Raw genomic sequence first — 12,735 nt, 5'->3', positions numbered from 1 at the left:
TCTAAGCACAGCCACTGCAGTCCTGTGGGCTGGCTGCAAACTGTGCATGCCCAGTGTCCAGACCCAGCAGTTATCCATCATGGGGACCTCGGTTTCTCTAGGATTTGTGTTCAGCAAAGGAATTTCCCTTCTACAGGAAACTGAAGAATTGGTGAGTGAAAATGTACAGTCACCCCAACAGGGAGTAGGGAGTCACCAAACTGGGCATTGGGATTAGGAGCCTGGAAATACAGGAGCATCCTCTAAAGTATGCACAACCAGGGTGACACCAACAGAGCTGGGGTGAGTTTTCTTTGAATTAGAAAAAAAAAATGTTTTAAATTAATCTTTTTTCTTAATATGGTCAAAGATGTAGCTGTTACACAAGGCCATGGATTTCAATGGATTCTTGACACAGTGAATGACCTGCCAACATCAAATCCGTGCTGGAGCAGCCAGCCTGACTGAGCTTCTCAAAAATGTCAGGAAATATAGAGAAGGAAAGCTGAATTTACTTTAAAATCTGCTTCTGCAGGAAGTAAACTGGTAACATCAGAGCAGTCCCTGTGAAAGCCTTTCTCTGGTCTGAGTCCCAGCAGTGACAAATTCTGACACCTGCATTTACAAAAAAGGTTTAGCAAGAGTTAATCTTGCACATGAAGTGATTCTTTGACTGGTAGAATTTGCTTTCTCCCAGAAGTTAAACAATCCAGGTAGTTTTCTTATTCCAGTGCATTTGAGATTGATGAAAAGGAAATAAATTCAATTTTGACTGTTCATAGCCCAAGAAGCAACTAATCCTTTGGCTATAAAAAGACTGATAGGTTGTCTAACTGTGATATACTTTTAGGTATTTTTCAGTCCAAATATTTTAGATTCATTCTCCTTCAGAAACCATCCTATGGATTTTTCATCAGTGCAAGCTTTCTGGTTATTGTGGACACATGAGGGGAAGAAGGCATATATAGAATCTGAACAAAATAATTGTAATTTTCTGAGTTAAATTAGTCTGTCTGATGTGAATTCTTTTTGATGACAGCAGTGCACAGGTTTTGGGGTAGGTCTAATCTGTTTTGTACTGGTCACCTGGCAAAATCAACCATGACAGTCTCCTAAAGAGTAGTCCCTACCTGCTTCCACGTTATGCCTTGTTCATCACACCTAAAATTAATGGAAATATTTTTATTTTCATGAATAGCTTATTGGTTGATTTTTCTTACAACCCAGGCAGCATTACAGGGAGAATCCAGCAGGTCTTCGTAAAATGCTTTTCCTTAAATGTATTTTCTTACCTTAAAAGTAATACTGAAAATAAAATGTAATTGCTTGTACTGAGGTCCTCCCTTCCCCACTGCTATCCCAAGGGATGACTTTCCAGATGTGCCATTTTATGGTTTTCTGGAGGAACATAGAGCACCTTGACACCTGAGGAACTCAAAAGAGGCTTTCAAAATAGAGGAACTAATTAAAACCAGAACCTAATACAAATAGTCTCAGGTAATTCAGCTGGTACAAGCCTATCTGGCACACAAAGGACATCAAAGGAGTAATGAACTCCTGTTTAATCTTGTAAATCACTGGAGCAGGAAGGAGCTGAAAGAGGGCCTGTGGCACCAAGCCGAGTGTCCATCACTGAGAAAATGGAGATGACTTCAACACAAGAAAAGCCTTCAGTAATGAGCCAAAGAGTTCAGTGTCAAAACCAGCTTTCAGTGTTGTTCAATATGCTACTTGCAACTGTTTGAAAACTGAAGAGGCAAAAGGGTAAGAGAGAAGCAAGGGACAGGTGTAGATAAACAGAACAATGCACCACATCAAGTGTTGTGTTATTAACATGGCATCAGGTGTTGAAAGGTGCTGCCTCAGAGGCAGCTGCTGCATACATGAATTTATTTCCTGTTTTTACAGCAGGCTGGGGGTTAGATTACAACAGCCTTTACACAAGGTGGAGCAGCTAGCATTGTGCATTCACTTACTTGCTTCTTTTTTTAAAATTCTCTCTCCTATCTTTGGCATAATTTTCTTACTTGTTTCTATTCATTTTATCTTTCCTGAAGTGTTATCTTTTCTTTCTTGTGTAAAGATACCAAGCGCTGTATTTTTCCCCTCTGTGTTGGCTGAAACTTTAGATGGATGTTTTTGAAAGAGTGATCCCATATTTCAGTTCAGTGAATACCTGTTCACCTGCCTCACTGCCTCTGGAAGATTGCTCCTTTTTGAAGTATAACTCCATTGTACACCTCAAGTAATGCTTCTGCTCCTCATAATCCCAAAGGTGGATTGGTGCTCGAGCTGAGATCAAACTCCTTTTTGTGGTCTGCAGGGGACTCTTGTGGCTTGTGCCTTTCCTCGGGCCAAGGAAAAGTAGAAATTGTGTCTTCCAGTGCTATAAAGTAGAGAAAGCAAACCAGGATCAGTAAACCAACAGCCTGAGTGGTGGCATCATGCACCAGGGGTGAATCTGATGGTGGCATCATGTACCAGGGGTGAATCTGATACATAAATTTTATAAAACTGAGACCATCTAAAATGTGCTCTAAGCCTCCTTACTGAGTATGACCTAGAAGGTGCTAGGCTTGCTGGAAGATACCTTTTTGATGCTGGGGTAAGACCTGTTCCATCTGCTTTAGCAAAACCTCATCATTAGCTTAAGCTCTTAGCTGCTCTCCCTGCTGGAATATGGGGATCTGGTGAGAAGAAAGTTGGGTCAGCATGAAGTGCTGCTGGAATCCCAGCTGGAACATCAGTGGAAAAAAAGGTTAATAGCAAGAATCTCTTTAAAGCACTCTTGAGATCCTTAATCTATAGACTCTGGGAAGTTTTATAGTTCCAAAATTCCCTTGCAAGCTCCTTGTAAAATTTAGCTAACTAATTTTTTAAGTGACCTGTTCAACCCATTTAGTCACCACTGCAGTGCTTCATGCAGGGCTTGTGGGCAGCCAATAAATCTCTGGTTTGCTCCTCCAGAGGTGCTGTCCTTAATGTTTTGGTGGTAAGTCAGGGAACCACTGCTGACTGATGATGATGAATCAAACTTCTGGGAGAGGTGAATGTGGTGTGAATTACCCATGAAAAAATTAACTGCTTCCTTTTTCCATTTTTTCTGGAGAGATAGACTACAGTGAAATAAACTGGGCAAGAAACAGAACTCTTATCATTCTTTGGAAGTCATTTCTTCTGACAGCCAGAGATAGTTGGAAAAAAAAAAATTTACAAAGATTTGCAATGGCACAGGTCTGAACAGTGTGAGCTGCAAGACTCGTGCACCTGCTCTGGTAGAATGCATTTGACACTGTGCTGCATGACATACTTGTCTCTAAATTGGAGAGACATGGATTGGACAGGTGGAATTGGATGGGTTGGCATTCAAACTGGCGTGGTCAATGCCTCCATGTCCAAGTGGAAACCAGTGGTGAGTGGTGTTCCTTGGGGTTGGTATTGGGGCTGACACTGTTTGACATTTTTTTAGTGACATGGACAGTGGAATTGAGGCACCCTCAGCTTTGTCTGCTGAGCACACCAAGCTGTGAGTGCAGTCACACGCTGGAAGGAAAGGATGGCATCCAGAGGGACCAGGAGAGGCTGGAGAAGTGGGGCTGAACCTCATGAAGTTCAGCAAGGCCAAGTACAAGGTCCTACACGTGAATCAGAGCAATCTCAAGACCAAATCCAGGCAGAGAATGTATTGATTGAAGCCCTTGAGGAGAAGGAGGTGCTGGTGGATGAGAAGCTCAATATGTCTCAGCCATGAGCACTTGCAGCCCAAAAAAACCTGTCATAAACTGGGCTGCATCCAAAGCCTTGTGGGCAGCAGGTTGAGGGAGGGGGTTCTCCTCCTCGATTCTGTTCTTGTGAGACCACATCTGGAGTGCTGCATCCAGCTCTGGGGTACCCAACATAAGAAGGACCTTGTGAGACCACATCTGGAATGCTGCATCCAGCTCTGGGGTACCCAAAATAAGAAGGACGTGGAACTGTTGGAGAGTCCAAAGGAGGCCACAAAGATGCTCAGAGGGCTGGAATACCTCTGCTGTGAAGACAGGCTGAGAGATCTGGGGATGCTCAGCCAGGAGTAGGGACAGGGCCAGGGACCCCTTCTTGCAACCTTCAGTACTTAAAGGGGGCTGAGAGGAAAGCTAGGGAGAGACATTTCAAAAATGCATATGGTGATCAGACAGGGGTAAATGGCTTCAAACAGGAAAAAGTAGGCTTAGATTAGATGTGGTTGAAGATCCTTTGAAATGGACACTTCAGTGAGATCTTCAAATGTGGTATTCACTCAGCTCTTGACAGGGTTTCTATTCCTGGGGAGGAAGAAATGTCAGGAACAGAAAAAATACTGTAGCAGACAATGGCAACTATAACAATAACAGCAACACATTCTGAATAAAGTAAATGGTCTCTTCTTTGGGATTTGGACACTTCTACTCCAGCCCTGAACTGAACCACATCTTGGCTGTCCAGAAATAGCTGCTTTCAGCATAGAGCACTGTGGAAGACAAGGATGCCAAATGTTTAGATATAGGAGAAAAAAAAATAACCTCATCTACACTCTGCCTTGACATAACTGATTGCTAGACCTATCTCATTAAACCTTATTTTATGGCATGACAGCATATTTTTCCTCTTTTTTTTAGTGTATATATTAGCACAGAAATGAACTAAGGTAACAAAACTAGGGCTCCTTACAGTGGCAATAACCTTGCAGACCATACTGGAGGAGTTGAAAGGGACACTGAGGGCATACAGTATCTTCCCTGTGGGCACAGGAAATCTGTGAAAACTTAACTTTCAAGAGTGCAGAGATGTTAGACAAGTTCATGTATTTGCTGAAAGCCTCCCAGGTGTTACTGTTTTTCATAGGAATTCATACACTGAATAAAGTTCAGTGCCATTGACCATCCTCCAGTAAAAGCACATGAGCTATTTTATCACAGCCTGTACAGACTGCTGTTTTCAGAAGTGTCAGTGAAGCAGCAGGTGATGACAACTCCCCTGATAGTGGCCATTGGTGACACTTCATCAATGCATTGACAAGGTTGATGATTCAGCTGGGAGTTTGAGCAAGAGCAGAGATGGAGCATTTCCTGCAAAAGCCGCTTTGTTTGATATTAGTGCTCGCGGCTGGCAATCCATTGTAGTAAATACATTCCAGACACCACACATGAGGCTGTAATGTTCAGTGACTTTCCTGATCCCTTTCTCACTTTCCACATTCCTCTCCAGGCTGTTGTCTCACCAAAAACTTTCACAATTAGAAATAGCCCAGTTGTTCCCCCTGTGAGGGTTATCTTGGGATCCTTGGGAACACAAAGCAAGAGAATTTTTACAAAAAGCTGCTTTGGGCAAAACAAGAAGTCAATGACTCTGTCCTGCTTTGAGAAGCCTTTCCAAATGTGTTCACTGCTGTGTTTTCAGGCTATTAAAACTTAGAATTTTTTTCTCTCTTTTTTCTGTTTTTTGTGGTGTTTTTGCCCTGAAGACAGAAGAGTCAGGAAAATCTCAACCTGCAAAACAGTTTCCACCATGCTGCCCATATCAGATCCTTAATGGAGCCAGGCAGAAATACAGCCCATACTCAGGGCAACCAACCATGGCCCCTTTAGTCGGGTCTTCAGATAAAAAACTTGAAACAAACATTGTAGGATCACAGTACAATGAGTAGGATGAGTACAGAGCTGTTGAATCATCCTTTGGCCATGCCTTGAGGTGTTGGGTGCACTGTGGACATTTGTCCTGTAAAAGAGAACCTGGCTGCATGTTGCAGTTAGATGATGTATGAATTTTCCGGTGCCAAGTTTTGCCATCTTCTCCCTGCAACAGAAAGATCTGGGTGTGTTTTCTGATTCTGGAAAACAGGCTGCTTCCTGTAAGGGGGTTATAACTCTCAAGCAGTGAGACATTCGGCTGATTTGATCAGCAGAGCAGTGCATAAGAAATTACTTTTCAAGCCAAGTATGCTGTTACAAATCTGAGCTTCTCTTTCAGCTCACTGTTTTAATTTTAATATGGACTAGGGTCTGCTGGCTTTCAGGAGATGTAATCATGTTAGAGGGTTTCAGTGGCCACATATTGTTTTAGAAGCTCTAATGAAATAAGAGGCTTAAGATCAAAGAGCGTTTATTAAATGCCATGTTTATGGCATTACTGATTAAGCAGTTTATGAGCCATTTGGGAAACCACACCTGCCCTACCATACAAAAAGCCAACTTTTAAATCAAAGCAGCTGAGAACAGGAAAATCCTGCCCTTTTACCCTGTGCTTGGGCATGGTGCAAGAGGTAGCAGCATCTTTGCCCTTGCTAGTTTAGGCAGGTCTGTTCTTTCCCATTCACTGATAGAGAATGGGAAGTTACATGTGGAATTTCACTTTCCATATGCTACTGACAATATGGTGCCTCCTTGGTGGTGGGAAAACCAAAGAACAGACTACTTCTGCTGTAACTCCAGCACAGAAATGGTGTGTGACACATTTTACTCTTTAGGGAAAGATCTCATTGAGCAGTTTTTACTGCACTGTTGGTGAACAAACACTGCCAAATGAAATGTCCTGGTCAGGTGTTGCAGAAATGAACACAGCATTGCTTATTTTTTACATTAATATTGTAATTCAAGGCTAAAAAGTAAAAATTAGAACTTCCATGCTGTCTCCCTCACAGTCCCAGTTCCTTTCCTAAAGTCAAGGGAACATAATCCATGCAAAGGGCTTCCAGGCACACAAAGTAAACAAAATTATAGCAATAATAGTAGTAATATTAGTACTAACAGTAGTAATACTACTAGTAGTTGTAATAATGATGACAATAATATATTTGCTTATCCTTCAGCTGAAACAATCTTAGAGGTTCCCTTAATTCACTTGAAGTGAATTCACTTCAAAGTCATTTGAAGGTTTGCCAAGGTGTGTGTGTTTCTTTGTGTGTTCCACTTGGCTAATCTGCCTTGAGTACTTTCTCAGCTCATATAATAATATTTTAGGTTTGTTTCTTTCTTTGTTCTTCAGAAGAGATTTTGAAAATCATAGCTGGTTAATCAAGCCAAATTTAAAAATCTGCAACCTTTATGCAATTCTGATGGTAAATAAAGCAATGTGAATATAAATTATGTGGGATTTGTTAACATTTTTGTCCTCTTCACCTCTGCTTCACTCCCTGCACAAAATGGGTAGCATTCCCTGTAAACAGAATACATCTCAGACAACTTCAGTAAAAATTCTTGTCTGTTTGAGCTCCCTTTTTGCTGAAAGGAAGGAGGCACTCCAGGTGGGGGTTCAGCCTGTCTTCAAGATGAGTTAGTTGTCTTAATGACTCCTAAATTTCTCTACTGACTCACAACGAAACTGAGGAAACCTGCATCCATCATATGTCTCCTTTTCAGACAGCTAAAATTAGGTGAGATGCATCTCATTCTTGGCAGAGTTCTTAATTTTTTAGTGTATGGCCTGATGACAAATTTTCTGTAATTCTATTGAAATCTTTCAGCAACCAAAGTTTCCCTTACCTTTAAGGGCTTTGGTTGTAAACAGAGTATCCAAGAGTGGAGGTTATCTGACCAGCTGGGCAATATTTAAATTTGGCACAGAATAAATTAATAGAGTGATTAAAGTAAAAAACCCTTTTGCTTTTGAGTGTGGCCTCTGACACACCTAAGGACTTAAGTTTTCCCTGGATCTCCATTTAATTTTTCAAAGAGCTATCCTCACTCATCTATTAATTAAAAATAGAGAAAGCAATTTTTAATTTGCCAATCCATAGACTGAATAAAAGAAAAACATCCTATTATAATTTACTTTCATGTTTAGCCAATCCTAAATGTAAATGGGATTACGTAGTAAGAGCATGACTTATTTTCATTACACCAAATTCTGTTTGCAAAGTAGTTTTGATAGCTGTGTTTATGTTTCATGGTGTTATTTAGACTTTTAAAAGTGCATTTTGATAGGAGATTCAGGAAAAAAAAGAAGCGATTGATTGAATATGATGCTTGTTTCCACTGGAAAAGCATACCAGTGTGCACAGCTTCAGAGTTGCTCATGATGTGAACGTTCATTTGAGTTGTCAGAGATAACAAGATCAGCTTTGGGTCTGAGCTAATGATGGGAAAACCTGGCAGGAGCTTCTTGTCACTGTATCTTGCACTTGTGCTTTTTTAGCAAGGGAGCTTGGCAAGACCCGTGAAATGAGCGGGATTTCGCAGCTTGGGGCCTCTGGTGACTGGACATTAGGATGTCACCTGGGCAGCATTTCAGCCTTCTCCATCCACAGTTCCTCTCCTGTGAGTGGTTAACAATTTCCTTGCCCAGTCAGAGTGGTCTCCCTGCCAGCAGCACTCAATTACTTCCCTCAGCTCCTGCGGCAGGGTGGATGAGGGATATCTGCTGCACGGGGGAATGAGTGTATGGACAAGTCATGGTGCTGTTTGTGACAGCCAGGAGGGAGCTCTCATGTTCTGGTGGGGTCTGTTTACCCTGATTTACTGCTGCAATTGTGGCTGATTGCAGTGTGTCAGAGGGGTGTATCACTGGAGTTGCTGCAGAGGTGATTATGAGGTGCAGCCATGAGGCCCTGGAACACTTTAACTGCTTTATTTGCCCTCCCAAATGCCCAGTAATAGCTGAAAATAGAGTGGACAAAAAGGAAAAAATGTTGACAGCCAGGAAAGTCACTGTAATACTAAAAGGCTCAGCTTGGCACTAGACGGCCATTTCTGTCTTTGCAAGTAATTATGATTATATTTCCTCAGAAGAAGCAATTTCTTCAGAAAAAACATCCAGAAAATGATGGAAGCTTTACATTTTATTTGCCTTTTGCTACTTTGTTTTGCCCAGGTACTGGCCCACACAGATTTTTGCACCTATTTATTCATATAAATGTGAAGAATAATAACCTTAAGTTGGTGCCTTCTCCTGTTAAAGCTGTTTTCAAGCTCTGCAGTGCCTTTCAGCCTGAAAGGCTGAGGGGGACAAATAAGAAACCCAAGAATCTTCAGGCTTAATTTCATCACATAAAAATGTTTATCTATCCTAGAAAAGTTTCAAGAGCTCACTAACTGAACAAAGTTGAAAGAACTGACATAGTTTAAAAGCAATTTATCCAAATAAGCTAAATTTATGTCACCAGGTTTGTGTGCTGGAATTACAAAACCAGGAGTTAATGTGTGTAATTGTGCATGTGTGAGGGGGAGATAATGTTGGAATAGCCTGAATAAAATTAAAACGCATATTCTCTGCTCAGTTGCTCACAACCTGCCTTTTACAATGCCTTTGCCTCTAACTCCACAGTATGTTTGGTTCTGGGAGTTTGGATTTGCACCCTGTGGACCCATTTTGGAGCTAAAAGCAGGATGTTTGCATCCACACAGTTCTGCACCTCCAGGAACTGGTTGCATTTATGGTGCCACTGTATCTCCACTGTCACTCACAGGGTTTAGAACCTGGGACTTTGTGTCACAACACCATGTGTTCCTTGTTCCTGGGACCATGTTGGTGCTGGAGCTGCATAGACTCACTTGTGGGTTAAGCTTTAAGCTTAAGATTGAGTTAAATATTTAGCTTAAGATTGATACCTTGTTAGAATGAAGTCAGCACCTTTAGGCAACTGTCTTCCACCAAGATTAATAACTCATGATAATGATAAATTGATTGGGCTAAGTTGCATTAAAATGATATGAGAAGTGTATGTAGTCAAGTTTCCTGGACAAGGAGTTTTGAGTAAAGGCCTGGACCATTGGAGTGGATACACAGTGGAAGTCCATGAAAAGGATGAGAAGGCTGGACCACCTCTGCTGTGAAAAAATTTGGAGAGAGTTGGGGATGTTCAGCCTGGAGAAACGAAAGCTCCAGGGGGACTTGCTGATGGCCTTTCAATATATGAAAGGGTCTTGCAAGAAAGAAAGAGACCTTTTATCAAGGTCCATAGTGATGGGAGAAGGGGCAACAGCTTAAAACTAAAAGAGGGTAGATGTAAATTGGAGATAAAGAATTAAATTTTTACAATGAGGGTGGGGAGACACTAGACCAGGTTGCTCAGAGAAGCTGTGGATGCCCCATTCCTGGAAGTGTTCAAGACCAGGCTGGATGGAGCCTTAAGAAACCTGATCTAGGGGAAGGTGTCCCTGTCTGTTGGTGACCTCTGACCTGGCCAGCAGTGGAGCAGCCAGGGATGGGTCAGAACAATACCCTGGGGGACCCGTGGGGCGCGCGGGGAAACGCTACGGTCTCGGGAGCACCACGGTGGTGTGGCTGTATGGTGCAGCCATGAGGTGCAACAGAGAAGAGAGAGGTGCCACTGAAGTGCCAAAACTGAAGATATTTATTAAATAAATAAAAGGGGCACAAACGAGAGTGCAAAACAAAACATAAGTTTTCAGAGTGTTCTGAAACATTCTGCTTCAGAAGACCCCACAGTGGGTTCGACACAGATATATGTGTGTATATATATATATATATATATATATATATATATATATATATAGTCTCTCATAGAAGGTTAGAAGGTTCTGGAAACCTTCTGGCCAATCACGGGCTGTTGATCTGCATGGCCACTCCCAGTCAGTCCCAGAATCTTTTGCTCTTCATGATGTTATCCTTTGTGACTTTTCCCAAGACTTGGTGTTGGTATGGGACATTGAAGCACCGACTGTCTGCAATGTGGCTGTGTGGTCAGCTCTTGGCCTATCACCTCCAGGACAAGCCCTGGAGGGGTTGTCAGGACAACCCCTGGCAGAGGGGTCGGAACAAGATGATCTTTGAGGGTCCCTTCCCACCCAAAACACTCCATGTTTTCTCTTATTCTATGAATACATGTTTCAGTCTGCACCTCTGCATTTTTCTGCATGGGAGGTATTGAATTTTGCAGCATCTTCAGGATGTTCTGGCAATGCAAAAATTAGCTACTGATTTTGTGGAAAACTCCGTTCAAGCTTGTGACAGCTTGAATTTAAGCTTGGTTTTGAGTTTTTGGGCTGAGAGGATTAGATGATATGAGAATTTTGTTTATCTTTTCCCAACAAGAACAAGACTCATTTCTGGATACTGTTTGTAGGCTAAGAGATCCATGCAACTACAATTGGAGGCATGTCCCACTACCTGATTAATGTCTTTTATTTCTATTTCTGTAATACATAGGATTAATTAATGTCTTTTATTTCTATTTCTGTAACACATAGGATTTGACCTGATGGATTCATTCAGTGTGAAGCAGATTTTTGGAATGAAAGAAGATGGGATTCAGAGTGCTTATGTACGGCTTGGAAGCTTTCCTGTTGTTCAGAAAACCGAGTGAGTACTCTGGGTTTTCACTTTATTTTCATCTGAACCTCTGCCTTACATTATTTGGTTCCTCTAGGTTAACTTTGTAGTAGTTATCTGGTACCTTCAGGTATATTTCTGCTTTGAGCAGCTGTTTCAGTTCAGCTGGCACAGAATATGCACAGCGTGGTCAGGAGTCTCAGCAGTAACTACAGGCTCCATCCTGGCAGAATATGAGTGGTGTTTGGTGTTGCTCAGTGGTTCTGAGGAGCAGTATCAAGACATTCACAGAAGAACTCAGGGCTACATAAACAGCTTCTAAAGGGAATATTGACTATCTCACTCCCACTGAGACAGAAATTTGCTAAATGCAAGAGACCACTTGCTGGTAGATGCTGTGACCAGTTAGCAAATAAGGATTCTGGCTTTGTAGAAGAATGAGCAGTTTTTAATCCTGTGTCAATATGGAGTCAGTCCTCAGAGTCTTTTAGGACCTAAAGCTGCCAGTTGTGTCGCAGTTCATCACAAATGTTTCTTTGGGTTGTCACTTGAGCCCTGCTAGCAGTAGCCTTGAAAAGAGTGAGTGCATAATTTCACTGTGTAACTACGAGCCATAGATTGAACTGTCATCATCAACATTTTTGAAGTTAATTTCTCAGTGCTGGTTTGAACTTCAGCTTAAAAAAAAATCAGTAATACCTCTTTTCTTTCCTATGGATGAGGGCTGTTATTTTTCATTCTGCTTTTAGCTCTTTTTCTCAGCTCACTGCATTTTTGAGATTGTCCTATGAATTACATCTGCTTGATTTCACAATTTTTTTTCATCCATGAGCACCAACAAGATTGATGTGCTCTTCTTCCCTCCCCCTCTTTCTCCATGTTAATACAATTTAAAAAAATAAATATGATATACTGAGAGGAAAACTGTTTTCTCTCGAGTCCATAAATGATATCAAGTCTAAGAGTAAATAGAGTCATGATCAGTGATCTGATTCAACGCAGCCAGCTAAAGACATCTTAGGTTTGGTATATGTGTAACTGGTCTGAGTGTGGATGGCAATAAACTATAAACCTATTTCACTTGAATGGCAGAGAAACCTATTTCATTTGACTCACTGTGATCTCTGGGTTTTGGGTGATACTATGACAAATGGAGCAATTCTTGGAGTATAAACAGGAACTGTCAAGTGTGAGCTGATAATCATATCACACAGCTCAGTCACCACTGCTGCTGTGTCCAGCCTTATTTTCCATAATTCAGTGGGTAGAAATGGAGTGAGTGACAGTTTGAAGCTTTGTGAAGCAAGTGTGATGGTGAGAAATGCAAGAACTGCAGTGTAGACAGGTAAAATTAAGAGGCAGCCAACAACTGAAGGGATCATTCTCTGTACGAACCTCTGGGAAATCAAAGCTTGGTAAAGGGTCTTTGAATAAGGGTCATGGTAGACTGAAAGGCAGTGACTACTTGACATTAAAAAACAGCAGGGAAGAAAGGCACAGTTTTAAGGA

General features: G+C 41.6%; 1 protein-coding gene across 1 annotated transcript in view; it reads left to right on the top strand.

Annotated features, from left to right (window-relative positions):
* Window positions 1-12,735, top strand: part of COL22A1 (collagen type XXII alpha 1 chain) — a 229,239-nt gene that overhangs the window by 72,016 nt on the left and 144,488 nt on the right. The window contains exon 5 of the mRNA XM_038129913.1: window positions 11,145-11,256. Coding sequence (XP_037985841.1) covers window positions 11,145-11,256 — 112 coding nt within the window. The remainder of the gene's footprint in view (window positions 1-11,144; window positions 11,257-12,735) is intronic.

Source organism: Motacilla alba, chromosome 2, assembly GCF_015832195.1.
Source record: "Motacilla alba alba isolate MOTALB_02 chromosome 2, Motacilla_alba_V1.0_pri, whole genome shotgun sequence".
Taxonomy (NCBI): domain Eukaryota; kingdom Metazoa; phylum Chordata; class Aves; order Passeriformes; family Motacillidae; genus Motacilla; species Motacilla alba.
This window is presented reverse-complemented; position numbering and strand designations above follow the sequence as displayed.